Source organism: Sceloporus occidentalis, unplaced genomic scaffold, assembly GCF_023333645.1.
Source record: "Sceloporus occidentalis isolate IW3139 unplaced genomic scaffold, rSceOcc1.0.p SCAF_1, whole genome shotgun sequence".
Lineage (NCBI taxonomy): Eukaryota > Metazoa > Chordata > Lepidosauria > Squamata > Phrynosomatidae > Sceloporus > Sceloporus occidentalis.
Genome location: NW_028316981.1, coordinates 98,155,151 through 98,178,219, shown reverse-complemented (window position 1 = coordinate 98,178,219; position 23,069 = coordinate 98,155,151). Strand labels below are relative to the sequence as shown.

General features: G+C 42.7%; 1 protein-coding gene across 3 annotated transcripts in view; it reads right to left on the bottom strand.

Moving 5' to 3' along the window:
- Window positions 1-20,423, bottom strand: part of VDAC1 (voltage dependent anion channel 1) — a 29,493-nt gene extending 9,070 nt beyond the window's left edge. The window contains exons 1-5 of one of the 3 annotated variants that reach the window (XM_089530268.1): window positions 20,144-20,423; window positions 8,516-8,585; window positions 3,508-3,557; window positions 1,437-1,589; window positions 1,299-1,351 (exon numbers count right to left, since the gene is read on the bottom strand). In XM_089530268.1, the coding sequence (XP_089386394.1) occupies window positions 1,299-1,351; window positions 1,437-1,589; window positions 3,508-3,557; window positions 8,516-8,585; window positions 20,144-20,284 (467 nt within the window). In that variant the 5' untranslated portion in view covers window positions 20,285-20,423. Of the gene's footprint in view, window positions 1-1,298; window positions 1,352-1,436; window positions 1,590-3,507; window positions 3,558-8,515; window positions 8,586-10,364; window positions 10,460-19,088; window positions 19,185-20,143 lie in introns of those variants that run through there. The other 2 variants (XM_089530276.1, XM_089530286.1) reach the window with 2 other exon arrangements.
- Between the last annotated feature and the right edge of the window lie 2,646 nt (window positions 20,424-23,069).

The following is a 23,069-nucleotide window of genomic DNA, read 5'->3' as shown; positions in this document are numbered from 1 at the left end:
CTGGCAACATTATCACCCACTTTCATTCTTGCACCTGTCAGTGTTCACTCCAGGTCAGTTAGGGGATAGATAAGCTTTCATTCAGCTTGCACGGTGTTACTTATGAGCAGTGGTGTACCTACATTTGGTGTCATCCGTTGCAGAAGGGGTGGGGCTTCTGGGGATAATGGCTGCACAGCCAAGGCAACAGCCACCTACATGGGCCGAAGACCCTCCCCAAGGCCTGGAGAAGCACCCATGCAGACCCAAGGAGTGACTGTGGGGGGTGGAGGTGACTGGGTGTCACCCCCTCTTCTGGGGTGTCATCAGGTGCAGCCCGCATCCCCTGCACCCACCAGTGATGCTACTGCTTATGAGTAGGACAACTGCCATCTACTCTCCCAAGTCTCTGCTGGCCAGGTAACTGACTCATCTTTCCTTCCCTCCTTCCATAATTTAAGCATAATTTAAGCACCTTGATCCTAACCACAGCACTTACCCTCCATTCACTGGAATTTTAATACAAACAGAAAATAGCTCATAACTCACTCAATTCAAAGTGCCAATATTATGACTATTTTGATGATGATCTTTTCTAATATAGTAGGATTGGTAGGACAACCTATATTTATAGTGTGAAGTCAAATGCTGAAGGTGCAACCAGTCTTTTGAAGTGAGCATCCACAATTTAAACAGGGAGAGCATAAACATTATAACTATGACCTTAATTACTGGAAATACAACATGCTACTTTCAGCTTTATCATGTTGTGACATAAGCAGCATTTGCAAAGGATGAAAAAAATGAAGGGACACACACAAAGACATGCACACAGATATTAATGACATATAATCTCCCAGCTGTTTAATCCTCCTAGCCTGCTAGAAAAAAACTGCAGAAATAAAACCCTTGCATCCAACGGATCCTATATGGTGCTACAGCCTTGGAGAAAAACATGTTTCTTATTGTTCAGGTGAGCTTTTTAGAGTTTGGTGCTAACTGGCACATAATACTAATAAATACTAATTAAACTTTGTACTGATAACCACTGATATTATTAGTCTGTCATGTAAGAACTGCATATGCATATTAGACAGAAATATACATTAAGTATTACAAAAAGATTCAATATTTGCTTAATATGACTAAGTTCATTTTTTTTAAGTGGAGGAAGACTTGATTGAAGAGGCAGATATACCTGACTCACATGGAAATAGTTTCTAAATCTTCTCCAGACTGAGAAGGATTAAAGAATTTGTCAGTATTCCAGGTAACTAAACATAAGATCACTCTGCTATACAATTTTATTCATTCCTTACCCAGTATTAGGAGAGAATGAGGAGTCAAAAGTCAGCTTCAGTCCATGTGCAAGCTGAACAGAAAAAGAAATTTAAATTTATAGTTTGAAAGAATGCCTACAGAATTGATGAATTACTGTCTTAATGCTTAATACTCACCTGATCTTCTAAAGTTATCTCTGTGCCTAGCGTGTTGTCAGTGTTCCACTTCTCTGTGAATGTCAAACCATATTCTGTCCACCTGTACTTTGTTTCCAAACTTCCAGTAACTTTGCTTGTTTCTGTATTTGCTGAGCCCGAGCTTGTAAATTCCTACGATCAAAAATATTTATTGTGTATAGTATTAAATTATTCTTAACAACAAAACCTTAAAGAGTTACTTCAGCAAAAACAAGCAAAAAAAATTCCTGCCCGTCAGCAGCTTACATAAGCAAAATCATCTTACTGCTTCCCCAAAGCCTTTCATATCTGGCACAGTCAAGAGATGTGAACCACTACTAATTAACTCCAGAAAAACTGAAAGAATGCCTTTGTTCCTTTTCCCCACTCTTTCCATTCAAAGGTTTAAGGAAAACTGTGAACGTTCAGAATCAAGGGTTAGGCACTTCTTTAAAAAGTGTTTTGAATTGTTACAGCTAATTATATTGCAGCGAAACCGTTACATTCAAAATCCAAAATACAGTAATTATGGTCATGTTATTAATTAATTTATTACCTATTTATCTTATTAAAATATTTATTATTGTTCAACCTGTCAAGACTCCCAAGGTAGTGTACAACTGACAAAACAATGATAAGAGCAGAATAACACTTTAAAAAAAAAATTATCAGCACAGATTATTGACCAAGTAACCTAGGCTGTTTCTGTCTCACAACCAGGCTTGAAACAGGCCTTAAATGTACCCAAATAATCAGTTTCACCCAAGAAAATGGTCACTACTCATTCTAAAATTTAACCATTAAAGCGAAGTTTATCTGGTTCTGCAGAATCTACTCGTAATGTGGATCTCATGCCAGAACAGGTATGGGCAATTTTCTCAGCAAAATGTTTACAAATTCATACAGATGTCTAAGGATTCTTCCTCACTATTCCAGAGCATAGAGTATAATAGTCCCTTGACTACCTAGAAGCAACCCCCCTGGACAGGATTGTGTTGTATTATACCAAGATATCTTGCCACTCTTACTGCTGCAGGGTATGTTCTAAAATGGATCATAGCCATATTTGATCATATTTATCCAGGTTCATTTTGCACTTTTGCTCTATTTCACAGCACCCCTTCCATCCAAACACATACTTGGTTTGATGAGAGGCAACTCCCAAAGGTCAAATAAGGTGAAATAAAACTAGTAACCTCCTGTTTTACACAAGCAAATCAAACAACATTCAACAAGCTGAAATAGACCAAGAAGCATAAGTCAAGTCTGTTCCACTCAACCATGCTAACTGCTCCCCTCTCCACCAGATTCCTTTTGCCATTTAAATAGCAACATGCTTGCAAAATGGGTCTAAATATCCTAAAAGCCCCAGATCCCCTCTGATATTAGAAGCTAAGCCAAGTCAGTCCTGGTTAGTACTTGGATGGGGGAACACCGATGAATATCAGGTCCTGTAGGCTGTATTTCAAAGGAAGCAAATGACATCTGAATATTCCTTGCCTAAGAAAACGCTGTGAAATTCATGGGGTTGCCATAAATCAACAGGCAACTTGAAGGCACATACACACACAGGTGCCTGGAAGCTCCATCCCCAGCAACTTTACCTTTCCCCTCCAACACCTGTTCCAGGCATCAGCCAAGAGTTCTTCATGGGCTCTGTCAAGGAAGGAGGATCTGTCTATGAAGGAGACCTCTCTTGAGGCCCCAGGCAAAGAGCCACATGACAGTTTTGGAGAACTACTGAAGAACTTCAGAGGCTGCTAAAATGGAATCTCAGGGCAACATGCAGCCTGTTGGGATATAATTTGCCATCTCTTTCCTTGGAGGATGAGATAATATGACAAACTATCCCTCCCTTGAAATATTTAATGGTGGTGGTATGATGTCTACCCTATACAGCCTGGAAATAACTGAGACACACTGATGAGCTAGATTATTACAAGATGAAATGTGTGCAGGGTTCTACATATTGTATTCAAAATGATAATAGCAAAGAAGAAATCAAAGCTTCCATTTTTTTAAAATTCTTCCATATATCCACTGAAAAAGTTCTTATTTTCCTTTTACTTACCAGACCATTTTCAGATTTGGTTTTCAAATCCAACTTTATTAAGCCAAACCCTTAAAAAAGAAAAAAAATGTGTTAGTGCCTATTTAGAGGGGAAGTAATTTTTCTGATTTATCCTTTATAAAACTTGATGTTCTTCACGGCAAGACTTACATGCATTTTAATGCTTCTCCACCTTACCTTTTTTGCAGCAAACATTTAAACCTGGTAATCTCCACTTATTCACATAAAATACATTTTGCTGCAAAACTAATACTATGGACATAGTAATAAATGTGCTCTGTGGGGCAATACTTGGATAACGTAAACTGAAAACCCCAGTATTGGATATTGGTGGTTCAGCTTGCCCCCTTAAGTGGCATTCATTCTATTTTGAAAGGGACTGCATTGCCAAAAACCTAGAGATAGGCAGTTTGCGGTCCTCTAGATACAATGGTGGCTTCCATGGTAGCAAGACAATTTAAGTTTTAGTCAAAGGGAGCTAAGAGAGCTACCCAAAATGCTGGCCTTATGGGGATTTGCTCTGTGGGGCAATACTTTGGTTGCCAAGCCATTCCCAGACTTAACACCCTACTAACATGGCAGCCACCATTCTTCAGATGTTGTTGAACTAACACTTCTCATCAGTCTAGCATCAAATCTAGTTCAGGGGAAGCCACAAATTGCTCATTCTACATAAAATACTGTGTCCAGTGTTTCTTTGAGATCTATCATAGTCACTAAAGTCAACAGGTAGTTTTAATGATCCCAAACATCTTTTATCAATAGAGTAATTATCTACCTGGACAATATTAGCTCTACAAAGTTATGACAAGTGCTCACATTCTGGTATCCTTCTGTTTGCATTTCTGCATTGTGCTATCTATAGGAATGCCTTAGAAAATGGTCCAGAAACTTCATCCAGTCCAAAACAGAACAACTAGACTGAATGGTAACCACACACCCTGTCTGCCTTGCTAAGAAATTAACTAGCACTGGTAATTACAGTAATATTATGCCAGTACTTTGCCAGAAGCACTGGTTGCAAGGCCATTACAAAGCCTGATTTAAAATACTGATTTAATTCTTATATACAATCACCTCTCCAAGTCCATGGACTTGAAATCCACAGACTTAAAAATCCACGGAGGGGCGGCTGCCATTAACCTTAATCTGGCACACCCCGCATGCACGTACCCCATTCAAGCTTATGGGGCTTGAATATGCACAAGATTTGGAATTTGTGGGGGGTCCAGAATGAATAACCCACGAGTTCCAGGGGGCAACCGTATTATGAGGATGAAAAAGGCCTAGTGTGGCTTTTTTCCCCTTCCAAAGATTTAAGAACTGGCTTTTCATTTGTACTAGATTTTTAATTTTTTTTTCTCCCACTGTTTGATTCTGCTATTAGTTTTTCATCTTGTTTTTCATGTGGTGCTCTTCCTACCCTTTTTAGCTGGTTTATCCTTTTATCTTGGTTTTATTTTACCTTGTATTAACCACTCTTTGTTGTTTTGTTGATATAGTTTTTAGTTTCCCCATACAATGCACAGCTAGCTTTCATTACTGGGTAATGAGAAGAAGAGGAAGAAGGGGCTGCTTTAAACCAGATCGGGCCCAAACAGAAGGCAATGACTGGGTGCCAGGATCTGGTTTAAAGTAGCCACAGAAAGGCCACCTGGAGGGACAAAGCTATTAAGATAATTCTGCCCTGAACTTGCACTGGCCGAAGAGTACATTGTTTGAGTACCAGGAGGGAGAGAGAGAGAGAGAGAAGCCCGTAAAAAGAGAGACTGAGCAGGGAACGGCATCTGTGATGACCTCTCTGAAATAGTATCCCTCTCCCTCCTGAAACCCTTGTGCCCATTTGAACCCGTTTCTCCTTCCGAGGAGGACTAGGCACCACAGAATGGAGGACTGATCTGTTGAGTCTCTTTTATTTATCCCCCCCACCCAATTCTTTACAGTCCCTGTATTTTATTTGCCTCTTTTTTTAAAACTGTGAGCCGCTTTGAGTCTCCCACTTTGAGCCCCAATGCATGCAGCCACTTCACCATTAGGGACAGCCCCCGCTATCCTTATAAGCCCCCTGTAACTGGGGGCTTACCTGAAATCCCATTGTCCCTAATGGTGGTGCAGCCACTAGGCACAAGAAGACTTGAAGTCCAGCAGTTTTTGGTATCCCGGGGGGGGGGGGGGGGTACTGTATTGACCCATGTATAAGTCAACCCAGGTTTTTGGGGTAAATTTTTGGAAGACATTTTCCAATTTATACATGAGCATATAAAGTATATAAAACTGACACTCCCATGTATAGTATTATTCCTTTCATATTATTACATAACTGTATTGATCATGAATTTATTACAGATCACTGACTTTCTATGTGGATTTGTTATAAATTGATCTTGTTAAAATATTTACAAAATATTTATATAAGTTTTACTTGTTTTCTGATTCTGTTGGTTTGTTCTCAATCCTGAGAATCTGGTCTTACATTTCCTTTTTGCTTGTCTTGTCATACAGAGAGGGGTCACTGGAATTATTGGATGGCACTAAGTGAAGGGCCCAGCCAGTGGGAATGCATAGAAGAAGTCTGGTAACTTTTTAATATGTGCCCACAGTATCCACTGGGTTTGGTTCCAGGAACACCCCCCCCCCCAATGTATATCAAAATCTGTAGATGCTCACAATGTTGTGACAAAATGGTATCACTTATATAAAATGGCAAGATCAAGGCTTGCTTTTTGGATTTTTAAAAAAATATTTTCAAGCCATGGATGGTTGTATCCATGGATGCAGAATAAGTGGATATGAATGGCTGGCTGTACTCTGTTAGGGTAAAGAAGTCGTTACATCTCAACGATAAGGCACTCTTACACAGACTCCCCATTAACTAAGGCAGCTGGCTCTTAGAATGTTACTTTAAAAAAAACTCTAATCAGTTACACAAAATGTTTAATCATTTATAAAATTTTCTTGTTTTTTAAAAAAGGAACTTTTAAAAACACAACCTAATGCTAAAGTTTGCCTATGGTAGAATTAAGATTCTCCTCCTATTCTTATCCCAGCCTCGGCACCTATAAAACACACAGCACAGGGCAGCAGAAGGAGCTCTTGAACCATATGATCTCTCTCCACTTCCACTATTCCGTAAGGAGAATAACAGTAACTAAAAGGTTACAATTACACTACAAAAGAAAATACCTCTCATTACATTACTGATGAAATGTAATGATGTGATGCTATTGTTATTCTGTAAAATGAATTGACTGAAATTACTAGTTATCTATAACTACTTGTTTTAACTAGTTTCTTCCAAACTTTTCTTGGAGGTACCAGTGCTTCCTGAAATCAATGGGACTTACTTTAAGAGCAGACACACATTGCTGACTTATTGAATCAAAAGACTTAAAAGCTGGTATCTAGAATAAATCTTCCCCAAGTGGTGTACTAGATATAAAACCATAAAGTATGGCATACATTACAATAGGAGTATTAATAAGATCAGTATTAAAAGCATGTATGCTATGGCCCCAGCAGGGTCCTAACTAAAAGTAAAAATGTTAAAGATAAAAACAGGGAGGTCTCTAAGGCTCACTTGCAGATCTACAATAATGGGACCTGGTGAACATCAGGAGAAACAGAATTTCACAAGATATGTCAAAGGACTGCATTTTTAATCTGCAATGAAAGCATAAGCAGTTTCCACAGTCAAAAAGAGGACTATATTACAAGTTACTGATCAAGAACAGCTCAGTCCCAGATTAATAATATAAATAATTGCCACATAAAGTCTCTTGGTGGAAGTCGTGCTGGTAGGGTAAAAACTGAAAAAGAAAATCCCAAATGCATCAGCCTATCCATATCATACAGTTCTAGTTTTGTTGGCTCTCTTCCCTGCCACCAGATGCAGAGGAAAGTGGCAGGGTACATTATTCAGGCTGTCAACAACTAGAATTGAAGCTGTTAATTGAGTCTGAGTAAACCGCACTTTTAAAATGTTGTATTCTCCCTTAGATCCCATTCTAAGAGAAAAGTGGAGAAATAAATAAATAAATAAATGTGAGATCTTATAACTGAGCAATAAATATACTATCTGGTTCCTGAAACCACTGGACCAGTCTTCCCCAGAGTGGTGTCCTCCAGGTGTGTTAATCCATAAATTCCATCATTCCTACCCAGTACAGAATGTTATGATGGGAATGGTAGCCTAATCTATCCAGAGAGTGCCAGCTTAGGGAAATCTTTACTAAATCATTCCATTTCAAAAGGAAACCAACAGGGGAAAAATATTAAAAGCTATCCAAATGGAACCCGTTAAGTATTTGTCTGTCCAGAATTTCAAATGTTAAAAGTGGTATCCAGAAACAGATTCTCTACTTCAAGGCATGACCCTCCTAAAATTTCAATAAATTAATACTAAAAATAAATAAAAACAAGAAAGGTAGCAAAAGCAAAATTTGCTTTATCCCTACCACTGGCAATTGGGTTGTTTGTTTGTTTTTTAAGTGACATTGCCTCCAGAATTCAGAGCCATAGCTGTGTTTGTCTAGAATATCAAAATGCAAAGGGATCTTATAGAAACCTTAAGATTAACTGTACACAGTTAAGTCTTAGAAGTAATACTAGATCCCTTTGCATATTGATTATCTCCAGAAGTACAGCCTGTTGTAGAACAGAAAGCCTTACAGAAGTTGGGAGCTAGAACTGAGAACTGTTTATACGTCTCTACTGCAATTTATCTTTTTTAAAATGAGCCATATCGATGAATGCAGACTGACAATGGAGTCATCCATGTATTTAGTTGGAAGCTAGTGTGATTTTGTTCAATGGGATTTACTCCCATGGGACTTCATCCAGAACTAAACGTTGTCCAAGTGTCTGAAAGACCTATTCGAGCTTGATCCATGTACTTCAACTGTGTGCTTTAATGCCTTCCAGGAACTGCAACAACATTTGTGTAAAATCATATAAAACAACAATGCAGAAAACCCGGAAAAGACACGGATTTCCTTTTGGTAATATTTACCATATCCCTTGGTGAAGATGTCTCGAGCTGATTTTCCTAGGTCAGCATAAGCAGGGGGAACCGCCATTTTCTGCCAAAAGAAAAGAGGAAAGCAAGGATTATCCTTTTGTTACTAATCCAAATAGCACAGCATAAGTATTTTATTACTGCAGAAATCCAGCCATTAATTAACCATAACTCAATTTACAATATCTTTTTAGAGTTAGGGCACAGATATTATTTATGCTTGGTTATTATATAACAACCCTTAGAGTCAAGTTGCTTAAAACCACTGCAATACTAGATCATCATGGCTCAACTAATGGAATTGTTGTGGCACCAAAGCTTTCTGACTGAGATGGATAAATGTTTCACAAAACTACAGTTCCCAGGATTCCATAGCACTCAGCCACAGCAGTTAAAATTGTGTCAGACTGTATTATTCTGCAGAGTGGATGCAGCACTAGTACGATATAACACTTCACTCCATACTAAAGTCATAGCTTTTATATTTTAACCTCTCATAAATCTTTCCATAAGGGAAGAATTGTGTTGCTATGGTTGTATGCCTTTCTGACTTATGGTGAACCCAAGGTGAATCTATCATGAGATTTTCTTGGCAAGATTTGTTCAAAGGAAGTTTTCCATTGCCATCCCCTGAAGCTGAGAGCATGTGACTTGCCCAAGGTCACCCAGTGGGTTTCATGGCTGAGCTGGGAAGTGAACCCTGGTCTCCAGAATTGTAGTCCAACACTCAAACTGCTATGCCACGCTGGCTTTCATAAGGAAATAATACTGCATCATTTATTTATTCATTTTAATCCTCTTTTTCCAGCTGGTAAACACAAGAAATGTAGGCCAATAAAAAACCTACACTTAAAATATTACTCAAAATATTGAAATATTTAAATGTTTAAGGGTTTCAACATTCATTTTAATTTAAATAAATTTAAAAGGATGGAATAAATAAAAACATCATGCATTACCATCATAAATAGTCTGTAATAGTAAAAAATCTTCAGCATGAGAATTAACATCATTATGACCATCACCATCAATAGTCTGGAAACCCAAAGTACCCATTGGGGAAAAAAATACACCCCCCAAAAGGCCACATACCCAGGGCATAGCAAAATAAGAAAGTCTTTGCTCTACATGTCTGATGTGCCCAGTTTAAGCAGCCTTTTCTAGACTGGTTTCCCAGTGCTGGGACATAACAGCCTAGGAGGGTACAACTAGTGAGTCCTAGTTTTTTCACTTCTTATCCTGATGAACATGGGATAGGTCTTGACTGGGTTTCACTTCACATAATGTGATGCAGTTTACTGTAAACACTAAAGATTCCATCCTCATTTTTAAAGGACCAGCAGATTAATTAGCAGGTCCAACAAATTTTATATCTCTTAATTTCTCTTGCCATCAGCTCTAGCTCTCTCTTTCTCAAACAACAGATGCTGGGGATGCACTTTATCTTCTAAAGGCCTTGCCTTTACTGAACATCTGAATCAGAAACAAATTGTTTTTAACCAAAGTAATACCAACACAAGGATGTCAGGTAACGTAACAGCTGTTTCCAGCCTGAAGCACTAAATGCTGCAAGCTGGTGGATACTAGAGCTGGACACTATAAGTCAAGAGTCTCTCTTCTGGAGCTTGAACTGAAGTGCAGCTTGAAGCATTCATTTAAAATATGCTACAAAGAAGCACAATCAGTTACTGTTGCAGTCAAGAGAGAAACAGAGAGAAATAGAGAAACAAACCAATCCCTGGAAGATATTTTGTGACCATCTCCTTAGGTTATTCCTGAAGGCTGTTCCAGCTTCCTACCCTTCTCTGTAACATTAAAATCAGTGGTGCTCAATTAAACATACCTTTGGTGGATGGCAAGATTGGTGGGCCAGGCAGAACCATGCAACCTTCTGATGTGCTTTTCAGAACTATAATTTTTCAGACTATGATTTTTTACAAGGCTTAGGCTGTTGGATTCTGGGAGCTATAATAAAAAAAGAAAGAAACTTTTCCAACCTCTGGTCCTTATGTCTTTCTAAGAATCCTATACTCAACACATCTCAGGTTTATTTATTTGTTATATTTTATACCCATCCTTTCCTCTAATAAGCTCAAGTGACACAGATGGGTCTCCTGTACCCCTTTGTCCTCACAACAACCCTGTGAGGAAAGTGAGGTTTAAGGAGTATAAATGCCCCAAGATCACCTAGTGAGTTTCATGTGTCAGTTTGAAAGGTTAAAGAGTTTCACTAATTAAATGTACAAAGAAAACCAAGAAAGCAGAATCTCACAAAAGGCCCTCACTTGCATTAACATTGTATGTCAAAGGAACCTCTCAGAACTCCAGATTCACTTCCCTGAGCTGCCTCTGCCCAAAAAGCAGAAATTCCAAGTAGTAGGGAGGAGCTCATCTCCACGGGTCTGCAAGAAGCCTCCTTCAGCATTACTCTATTTTCTTAAGCAAACAGACCCCTTGGGTAAGCTAGAGAAAACAACATGTGGAAGAGCTTCCAGCATTTTGAACCAATATTTCATGTTACTCATCAAGGGATTTGACATCCAGTTTGATGAGATTTTTCTGCCCATCTCAAAGTGATTCAAGCATCTTGATAATTTATTGTAAAACCAGATAGAACTAAAGGGTCCAAAGTGCCCAAGAACCACTAAAAGTTTTTTTTTCTGAGCAAGCTATCACAATATGGCAATTTCAGCAACAGCTGGACATGCCACCTCAATGCAGCAGCCTAAACTATCACTCTGTAGAACTGTGGAAGATACCTAAATCCCATCTTATGCCATTACCAAAATTAAGACACATTAAAAGCTATTCTGCAACTCTCACAGTACAATACTGTGTATGTCAGAAGCAAACCCTACTGAGTTCAGTTGTATTTGTTGTTATTGCTGCTGTGTGCTTTCAAGTTGCTTCCAACTTGGAGACCCTTAGGTCTCCAATCATGGGGTTTTCTGAGGCTGAGAGGGGATGGCTTGCCCAAGGTCACCCAGTGTGTTTTTATAGCCCAGCAGAGAATCAGAGCCTGATGTCCTAGTCCAGCACTCAAACTACTACTCCATGATGTATTTTCTCACAATTAATTGTGTATATGACTGTGGCCTGAATTAGGCATGGGAAAATTTTGTTTGGGCTTGTACTGAGACACCAACTTAAGAAAGCAGCATTTCCTGAATCAGTATGTGAACTAGGTTGCAAATATTACTTGCACGCCTCAAAATTTTGCTGTACAGTTCTCCGAACAAAGCGATCCATACAAAATTTCATATATTAAGGGAAGGTTGCAAATATTGCAGATAAAAATGTGTCTATTCAGGAGAAGCAGAAAAATAAAATGCAAAGATAGATGGATTGTTAAAAAGATGGATTGTATACATTTGGCAAAGCTTCTTACAAAAACATGTACAGTTGTCCCTCCAGATTCACGGCTTTGGAACTCACAATTCGCTGCCACTTTCACTCCTCCTCCTCCCTCCCATACACTCCTTTTCCATCTCCTCCCTCCCCTCCTTCCTTACCTCCTTCTTCCCCCTCCCTCACCTAGAATGGCCTCAGGGGCTGGGAGGGGGCCTTCTTTCAGTCCAGTGGGAGTGAGGCAGGGAGCGGGGGCCTCTGGGACCTGTAACCTGCCTGTCCACCATGGAACTTCGCCTTCCCAGTGGCACTCAGGGCCCAGTGTGCGCACATCCTGCCCCCCTCCACTGCACCCAATAGGTGCTTGCTTGTTTCTCATCTCGTCCCTGTCACCTTGTGATTGGCTGAGCTGAGCCAGCTACAAAGCAATGAGGAGAGATGAGAAGCAAGTGGGCAGGCACCCCTGCTTACTATCTCATCCCCATTGCTTTGTAGCTGGCTCAGCTCAGCCAATCACAGAGACGAGATGGGAAGCAGGGGCGCCTGCCTGCTTGCTTCCCATCTTGCTCCCATTGCCTTGTAGCCAGTTCAGCTGAGCCAATCACACAGTGACAGTAATGAGATGGGAAGCAAGCACATACCCATTGCCTGCAGTGGTGGGGGACAGGACATGCACACGCCGGGCCCCGAGCACCACATGGCAAAATTTTGAATCCGTGGGAGGTCTCAGAAAGGATCCCCACAAATCTAGAGAGACGACTATGTATCAGGAGAAATGGGTACAAAAATGTATACACATTTTCATATAGATTTTTGTAAAGTCCTATATAGAGACATAAACAAGATGGAATGAAATGCAGGTGGGAAAACTAAGAAACTGAGAAAAACAAACTGACAGGATTCAACTATCTCTGTCAGATGCAGAGAAGCAAAGCAAATACTGAAAAGCATGTTGAAAAGCAGAAAGCAGTGAGGAGACAAGTTCCACCTGCTATGAGATGGTCAACTGTTTATTGAGTATATTGGTTCATTGACTGATAATGCCCCCCCCCAAAAAAAGGGCTTTTAAAAAAAATACTGAATAAACAGTTGACCATCTCAGAGCACACAGAGCTTGTCTCCTCACTGTTTGATGCAAAGAACCTTCAAAAGCACTGACCACTATGTACTCAGGTTAACCTTTCTGCATTGAAAAACAAATTCCTTTCTGCAAGAGCTGATCTAAAATTCAGCGTAAGAAAAATCCATCAGTCTCAACAGTATACAATTATTGGGAGGGAGTTAAATGAAGCAGGAACTAAAATCAAACTAGGCAGAGATCAGAGATCTCTGAATGTGAACCCTAGCCAAGTCACATGTGAAACTGAATGTCGGTATCTTGAGTCGCAGCTTTGTAGACGATGAAGTTGATCACATGACTCAATCTTGTTGAAGGACAGCCAAGACTGAAATAGCAGGACAAAAATGCAAGTCAGAGTTAAGACCTCTTGCCATAGCAACACTGACAGAAAGCATTACTCAGGCTAGTGTCTTCTCATGATTCTGAAACTCAGATAAGGACTTGAAAGCATGTGTTTTCTATCTTATGAAAGGCAAAGGCATAAAAATAAAACCAATTTTCCTGCAATTATTCAGTCCTATCACACTTTTTAGAGAGTGTTGGTGATATAGAGGCTTGAGCACTAGACTAGCACTCTGGGAGATGAGGGTTCAAATCTCCCTTCAGCCATGGGAACCTACTAGATGACTTTGGGCAAATCACACTATTCTATATTACCTATATATTCTATATTACCAAGGATTATCAATAAAAAACAGAGAAAGAAATGAGTGTTTCTTTTATAATTAATTCTTTTAATTTTGTTCATCTTAATTTTGTTCATTGACTCTAATGGTGGCATCCACCCCTGGAGCATCTACTGCTTTTGACTATTTACGAAGTTGGTACCAGTAGAAGAAATTAAACATTTTTTCTAGTATTTCTAGTGCAGTATTTCTAGCTGGGAGGATTACCAAGTTGGTAATTTTATTTAAAAATCTGGCACAGTTCCATTAGTAAAACCTCAAGATTTTAAAAAGGAACATATGTAAGAAATTTACACAGTTTCTTCACATATAGTGGAAGGATAACACATATTGTTGTTCTTTCAGAATATGCTGACACAGCAATCTAAACTAGAAGGAGTATGTTTAAAAATGTACATTCGTGTTCGGATGGCAAAGGACATTTTGTTGTCAGCAACAAATCTCAGTGAGAATGTACAAATCTCATTGAGTACTAAGATATGTTTGGCCCTGCTCCACAAATTCCAGATACAGTCTGTACACCACGAGCAGAGAGACTGCACTGTTATAACAAATGAAGTGATGCTCCCCATGAGGCCGGACCCATCAGTACAGAAGAGCTGGCAAAAAGGAGGATTTGATTTGCTAAGCAAAGTTTGCATTTTACAAGTCTAAGTCTCCAATTAGACACATTTCCCACTGATGAACAAACTTTACATGTGCTAACTTGTTAAACACATTCCAGTTTTGCCCAAACCAGCTTCTCTCACTCTGTGAATGGGGATTTGTTCAATTCTCTGTCAAGTGGCTATCAGATGCCTCATATTTTATAGTGGAGCAGCCTTCCTTTACAGCCATCAAAACATTACTTACCCACAGAGAGATATGCTTTAAATCTTTCCTCAAGACCCAGCCCTAACCCTTACCTTCCCCCCTCACCTAAGTCCTGATTATCCCATCTTTAATAGCTACCATCAATCCTTGACCTCTGTCCATCTCTTACTTGTCCATTTAATGAACTCTGATATGGAACAGCCTGCACCCAAGCCCTACTCTCCCAAGCTAATAGAAGAGCAAATGAATGCATGGCTCACTGGATTGTTTTAGTATGGAAACTTCACAGGGAATTTTAGGGGTTTCTTTGTCTGCTCACTACTTTGGAGATGGAGAAGCTTTGGTCCTCCAGATGTTTTAAATTTTAGTTCCTAGAAGCCCCAGCCCATGAGATATATAGTGGCAGATTATGGGATTTATAGTCCACAAATCTGAAGAAGCAAGATTCTCCATTTTTGCTCTAGACCCGGAAACATCACTCCTTGACAAAATCTGATGGTGGTGTGGTAAACAGCCAGTTCTATCTCTCTCCTCAAAGGAAGAATTGACAGCTTACTACATCAGCATCATATGAGGAAGAGAATATGGGAGAGAAGAGGAACATCAGAAGTTATTAAATTAATATACTGGGGACAGAATTTTCTTCGTAAAATATCAACTCCCACACAATATCATAAAATGACACATAACTTGCTTGAAGTTTCAGCAATGACTTTTAAATTCCATTAAGTAACTAAGGGCCCAGACAGACAGGCCAAAATAAAGCTTTTCGGGTCACTTTGGAGGTATGCAATTTAAATGACACACGCATCTTAAGAGGCCAGAAGCTGTGCCAAAGCTGTGCTCCACTCCTTAGTATTGGAGCATGGCTTTGATGCAGCATCCAGCCCCTAAGGACGCATGCGTTGTTTAAACGGCATACCTCCAAAGTGACCCAAAGCAGCTTTATTTTGGCCTGTTTGGGCCCTAGGTATATAACTCTGTCTTTACTACTAAGAAGCACACTTGGGTCACTGAATAGTCAATCAAGCTGAAACTGCTATGCTATCCTAAGCACACCTACCAGGAGGAAAGTCCCAATTAATCTGTATCCACATAAAACTATTTAATTAGGGGAATATTCTGCAATTGAATTTTGGAAGGAGTCAAAGTCTGAAAAGAGAGAAAACTGAATGACACTTTAACTTGAAGGCTAGCAAAAAATGCATGAATGTGTATTTGTTATATGTTTTGTTAAGAAATAATTACTGTTTGTAAATTTTACATTCTATTGAATTTTGTTTTCAATAACATTTTAAAAGAAAAAAAAGACAGATGTGTTTCTTCCAGAATTTATAACATGGTTTTTAAAAATTAAGTTTTCTACAGTACTTCTTAGTTTGCCTCTAAGCATCTCCTAAAATGTGTAGCTTACTTTATGCTATAGAATTTTCTAATTCTACTGGGATTCATATTGAACAGGGAATCCTGGAGTGGATTACCCCAACATGAGACATGCATTAAAAGGAAAGGAAATCTCCACTCCAGTGAGTGCTTTTACTGAAAGAGCAGTAACTAGTCCAAATGAAGCAAACAAAAAACAATAGCCTCAGTGTTACTTCCCACAGAGATCAGAATCTGTCAATGGAAATAAATGTAAAATGCAAATAGGACACTTGTCTGGAAGCCAAGATCAGTAGCTGGGAAGCCACATATTTTGGAGACACATGGGCTTCTGGTGAGTGACAGCTGGAGTGGCAGAGACAGGGGAGGGGAAGAAGGAAAGATGGAAGGAGGTGAGGCGAAAACACGTGTGGCTGAGTAGGCTATAGTATTTTTCTGACCACTCCAATTTTCATACTGTCAGCAATGTACGTTTTCTGGAATAAATAGAACTGGGATTTTTTCAGGAAATTTTTCCAAAGCTCTGAATAATGTTACCCAATATAGCATTTTTGGTTTAAACATCATATTCAAACTCATTCAAAGCTTTATGTGGACATTTCTTTTACTGCAATATTGGGAATAATGTAAAGATAATATCATATACATCCCTTATATTTAACAAAAAAAATGACTACACCAGAACAAAAACCTTTTTTTAGGATGCATACCTAAAGAGAGTTATAAATATATCAGCAGTTTAACTCTCTTTTGCTGAGATATAAGTTAAGTGGCTCCAGTTTCACTCACTCACATTACTTTGGTTCCATGTCCATTTGGGTAAACATTGATTCAGTACAACTAACTGAACATGTTATTTCACTGAAGGATGCACACAAATGAATTATTAAATTTTGTCTTAACTACTTGTAATTGTAACTGATTGAGAAGCAAGTAATTTCCCTTCAATTGATAATAAAAGAAAATGTCCTGCTTCTCACAAGAACAAGGAGTCATCCTAAAATTATCTTTGTGTAAGTTTGGGAATGCATTTCACATCCTGAATCAAATACTGGGGGCACACTATAGCTATCTGAACAACTATGCACTTTCTAGTCACACAAGTTCGTTTTTAAAGTATGACAGGAACTTGATGGCATGTGTCACGACTGCTGAATATCAAAGCATAGTTTCAAAGCATCCACCTGTTTTATTCATTGACATGTGAAGGCGAACTGATCTAAATCTGTGCTAGTGGCTAACTATTTTTTCTCACTGTTACACGCAAAAAGGAATAGAATGCAAGTGGAGGGGGAAAACAGACTTTAAGGGTTTGTCATTTTTCTAGATCAACACAGATGGTAAAACTCTGTCAGCTTCAGCAATCTACTGGTTATGAATGACACCAACCTATCGCCCAAGGCGACGAATACACCCAACTTTAATTGCTTGTGCTCACACAAATCAAATGCACTGCCAAATAATCTGAGATATGATCAGATCATTTTGCATAACACTGACATCCAAAGTCTTTCACATTCCAGCTAATGGAATATGAAGGGACCTAATTTTAATCTTGACCATGTCCACCGAACAGTGAAGAAGATTCCTCCACCGTTGTTTTTCGTGATATATTAAACATTTCAAGTGTGATCCAGCCAAAAGGATGCACTTTTAAACACCAGCTACTTGAAAGGGAGAGGTTTAACTTTTAGCTCTCCCATGAGTATCACTGGGTCGACATTTACTGAATTTTGCCCTTAGATGTTATTAGAAAATCTAGTTCCTTTTTTTGCCTCTAGATACCTCTGAAGCCAGTGTGATGTAGTCTGAGCAGTGAACTAGCACACTGGGAAATCCGGGTTTGAATCCCAGCACAGCCATGGACAGTGAATGAGTGACCTTGGGCAAGTCCCAGTCTCTCAGCCTCAGGGGAAGGCAATGGCAACCCCCTTCTGATGTTCCTCTTCTCTCCTGTATCCCCTTCCTCATATGATGCTGGTGTAGTGAGCAGTCAATTCTGCCTTTGGGGAGAAAGGTAGAACTGAGTGCTTACCACACCCCCCTCAGATTTTGTCAAGGAGTGATGTTTCAGGGTCTACAGCAAGAATGGAGAATTTTGCTTCTCCGTTGTTTTTTTGAACTAATCCCGTAATCCCTCACTACGTGCTGCACTGGCCGGGGTTTCTAGGAACTGAAACTGGGTGACCTTGGGTGAGTCACACTTTCTCAGACTCAGGGAAAGGCAATGGCAACCACGTGCTGAAGAAACTTGCCAAGAAAATGCCATGGTAGCTTCACCTTAGGATGGCCACGAGTTGGACACAGCACACAACCACAACGAATATCTGAAAACCTGCAAATCCAATAACATCCAAACAATGATACCTTTATTGGGACAACCAAAATGCACAATTACATGCTGTAAGCTTTTGATGTCATCCTGGCTTCTTCCTCAGGCAAACGCCTCTCCCTTTGGTCATGTGGCCACTGGTAGATTTTCAGATTCAAGGAAATTTAATGTCCATTTGCCTCCCAGGGGCTCTTTGAAATTCAACTGGACATTAAATTTCCTTGACTTTGAAAATCTACCAGTGACCGCATGGCCGAAGGGAGAGGTGCGAGCATGCAGACAGCCCTCCCTACCATCTGAACTAAGAGCAGAAACAGGAATATGCAGGCCTAGGACTAACATCTTCCATTTTTTCCTCCTATTTGCCTGATGAAGAAGCTTGTGACATGTAATTGTGCATTTTGGTTGCCTTCATAAAGGTATCATTGCTTGGATGTTATTGGATTTGAGATATGGCCAACATGGCTCCCCCTGACTCTCTAAGCCCATTGGAAGCCATTGGGCAGCAGCAAAGCCTGAGGAGCTCCAATTCTCCCCTCATGAGCCCTTCCGCCTTCTTCCTGCGGGACCCAAGGGCAGGCAAGGGCATTTGGAGGGCAGGAGGGAGGGAGGGAGGGAGAGCTGAAGGGAGGAAGGTGTGGGGGCAGAGGAGGAGGCCAGGCCTCGGCGGGAGCCGGCAAGGGGGCCATGAGGAAGTTCTCCCTGGCCTTAGGCCTTTGCCAGGGGTCCGAGGGCACCTTGGCCCCTGCTTGGCAAAGGGGCTAAACAGGAATAATTAATAATAATAACAATAATAACAATAATAATAATAATAATAATAAATGTTTATTTATCCCGCCTCTCCAGCGGGATTGAGGCGACTGACAAGAGTAGTAAAATTCCTACCAGATAAAAATAACCCCATCCGTTCCCTCTCTCCCTCCGTCCCTTAAGCGACAAGAAATGGCCCCCTGGGACGACAAAGCGGAGGCCAGGGAGGGAAGCAGCCGTTCTTTACGGGGGTTCAAGGCACAAGAAGATGCCCGCCATGAAGGAAAAGGCTGCTTCTGCTCCCAAAAGGAGGAGGAGGGAGAGGCTGAGGGAGGAAGGGAGGCGGCGAGGCCGGCCGGCCGAGGCCTTGGGGAGGCTGGCTGCAGGGCCTGAGGCGCGCGCGGCCTTGGGAGGGAGGGAGGGAGGGAGGGCGGCCGCAAGGGCAAGGCGCCCGGCTGCAGGGTCACTCCTTGGAGGAGCCGCCTTGGCCCTCCAGCAGCCAGGCAAGGCGGGGGATCCTGGCCTGGGAGCTGGGGCCAGCCACCGCCACCTTCCTTTTCCTTTTCCTCCTACCTCCTCCTCCATCCCAGAAGGCTCTCTTCCAGGTCTGGACCAGAGGAGGCCCAGGCACCGCGAAAAATGGAGCGATCTTGCAGAATCAAGGGAGGAGGCCAGCCAAGCCCTCCACCCTCATCCCCATCCCCTTCTCCTTTGGTTGTTTAGACTGCAAGGCTGAGGGGCAGGGAGTCTCCGGATTAAAAATGACAATCATAAGAATAAGAACTGTAAGCCGCTCTGAGCGAGCGCCTCTAGGGGCTGAAGGGCGGGTTCTAAACACCGTCAATAAATCATAAATACATCCGAGACAAAGCTCAAGCGAGAAACAGGCATCAAGAAAGAGAAAGGCCGGCTTAGCTCCAGGGGGAGGATTCCTCCTAGAAACCGACAAGCTAAAAGGGCTCCTAGAAACAGGAAAGGAAAGCGCCTTCTTCTCAGCCCTGCTCAAAATGGAGGAGGATTCGGGATTCCTCCTAGAGAGGTCCTGGAAAAAGGAGGAGGAGGAGGAGGAGGAGGAGGAAGGGTCTGCCTCCCCGCTGCCCTCCCGGCCTCTCCCCCTGCCTCCCTGCCCCAAGAGGACGAGGCCGCGACGGCCTGGCATCGCCCAGATGCCGAGGGAGCGAGGGCCTTACCGGGGCGCCGGGCTCCTTGGCGTGGCTGCAGCAGGGCTTCTGGGAGGGAGGGCCAGCTGGCCAGGCGGAGGAGGCAGCCACCGGGGAAGGGGAGGAGGCCAAGGGCAGCGAGGCGGGCCTGTCCTGCGCGGAGGCCAGCATCCTCGCCCAGAGAGAGACTCAGCCCGGCGCCGTCTGGCAGCAGCAGCAGCAGGAGGAGGAGGCAGAGGGACCCTCCCCGGGCAGAAGGAGGCAGGCAGGCAGGCAGGGAGGAATGGCTGGGAGACGTGACTGCGGCGCTGGCTCCGGAGGAGGAGGAGGAGGAGGAAGGAGGGCTGGCGACCAACCCGAGGGGCCTCCTCCTCCTGCTCTCGCCTCTGACGCGGCCTTGGCGGGGATGGGACTGGCAGAGCCCGCCCTGCCAAGGGGAGCAGCCCTGGAGGGAGGGCCCTGTTTGGGGGGAAGCTAGTTAGGCTGCCTCCGTACCGGAGAAATGGCGCTCTTTGGCCCCGCTTGGCCTGCCCTGGCTCCCGGCTATGCAATTCTGGGCATTGCGGTTGGTTGGGGCACCAGAGCGGAGCCTAGGATTCCAGAGCCGGGAGCCAGGGCCGGCGAAGCGGGGCCAAAGCGCGTCATTGCTCCAGGACGGATGCAGTCCAGTTCCCCGCAGTGCTAGCGCATTTGGGTTCAAAAGCGCTTCGGGAGGAAGGATGAGTCTTTCAGTGTTTTCAGTGTTGGCTCATGAGTGCCTCCTCTTTAGCGAAGGTCGGAGCGATGGAGCAGGACTCTGGAATCCCGAATCCAGGCGAGGAAAGCCACTTGGGGGCAGGCAGGGTCACACTCTCTCAGCCCCAGAAAAGCCCGGGAGGCGGTCACCATAAGTCAGAAACGGCCTGGAGGCAGACAAGCACCCCTCCTCCTCCTCTTGGGGAGCTCTATCCACCGCATATGTCGTCTTGGGAGAAGGGGAGCTAAGCCGGGGCCTCGCAGGAAAGGGGCTGCAGGGTCTCCTCCTTGTGCGACCGATGGCCAGCAGAGGACAGAAGGGCCTTGGGAGACCCACCAGCAGCTGGGCTGCCCTGTCCTTCGGGCAGAAGACCAGCAGGAGGGCAAGGGCGCTGCAGGGGTTCCTGATGCTCAACAGCGTTACCAACCATGAAGGTCAATCTCAGCGAGGCTGAAGGACGCAGACTGCGATGGCCGAGCTGAGCCAGAGCTCTCAGGGCAGAGGGAGAGGCGGGTCAGGGGCAGCAGGGTGGCTTCCCTTTGGATGCCTTCTGCTTTGGCAGGCTCTGCTGCCCAGACTGGGGGGGCTCTTGGCTTCGGCAAGAAGGGGGGGCCTGCCCTGGCTGGACTGAAGGGGGGCTGAAAGAACAAAGACAGAGGAGGCAGCCAGGGAGAAGGGCACTGGGAAGACCAGCTCTGCCCAGCTAGGGCCTCTCCAGGATGGATGGAAGGAGCTCCCCAGGCTGTAGGGGCCTTCTCTGATGAGATTCCTGCCAACAGAAGTTAGGCCAAGCAGAGAACGAAGCAGAGAGTTGGAAGGGACTCCAAGGGCCATCCAGTCCAGCCCCATTCTGCCATGCAGGAACTCTCAATCAAAGCAACACCCTCCCCCCCACAGATGGCTGTCCAGCCTCTGTTTAAAAACCTCCAAGGAAGGAGACTCCACCACACTTTGAGGGAGTGCATTTATGACAGTGAATCATAATGGCTCCACCATTGCCCTAAAATGGCTCCCTCTTTTTCTCTGTAGCAACAGTTGTTGCAATGGAGAGAACAGAGCTGACTGGACAAAGCCTGCCATCACAGAAACCTGCTAAGGCTGCCTTCCCTTGCTAGACCTACCAACTTTTTTCTTTCAGTTAGTCTCCAAGGTGCTACTTTTTCCAGACTAACACAGCTAAGTCTTTGGATTCCCTTGTTAGAAGGGATTGAATCAACCTGCCTCTTGGAAAACCTGCAAAGGGGCTTGAGATGTGCCAACTCCCAAAGTCTGTACTATTGGAATTAAGGGAAACTGAAACTGAGGGACTCTGAAGCCACTTGTTTGCACGTACAGTGGTACCCCGGGATACGAACGCACCGCGTTACGAAATTTCCGGGGTACGAAAATCTTAGATTTAAAAAAACTGTTCCGGGTTGCGAAGATTTTTTCGGCTTACGAACATTTTTTCGGCGCGTTTCGGCGCGAAATTCAAAAGCCGCCGCTAGCCGCTAGCGGCTTTTCGGGGCTTTTCGGGTTGCGAAATGTATCGGGTTACGAACGGCGCCGCGGAACGAATTAAATTCGTAACCCAAGGGAGCACTGTAAATGGGCGTCAGGTTGAAGTGGAGACTCAAGACCATTTCCTCTTAACTCAATCACAGTGGATCTCAAATCACGTCAGGATGGGTCCACCTGCAAGGCTAAAGTGAATCCCTAGTTCCAGCTCTCTTATTTCAATTCCTAGTTCCAGGTTTGGCTCAAAAGTGCAGCTGCACCATGAATTAGGATCTTGGATATAAATAGCCCTGTACTCCAAAATGAGTTTTGGAGACTGTCCAAAATAGTTTTGAGGGAGTGTCTGTTGTGAGCACTCATGTGTACAAGCACTGTTCAAAAATTCATTTGGGGTGTAAATTACATTTTAGCTAGGTTTGCATTACCACAGATCACATTTCTGGATAATGCGGAATTGGTTTCCTGTCCACTCGTACAACAAATCCTGGTCCAAAATTCTGCATGTTTAAAAACTCTCTACTTTTGCTGAAACAGTGTTAGTTAGTTAGCTAGCTGCAGTTGGATTGAAAAGGAAGTAATAGTCTGAGTAAGAAGTGGCAGTTCCTGAAAATTTGACAAATTTGAGATCCTATTCACCAAATGTGTATAATTACTCCTACACTAATGGAGGAGCCAGTGTTGTGTAGTACTGTAGTTTGAGTGTTGGACTAAGATTTCGGGAGA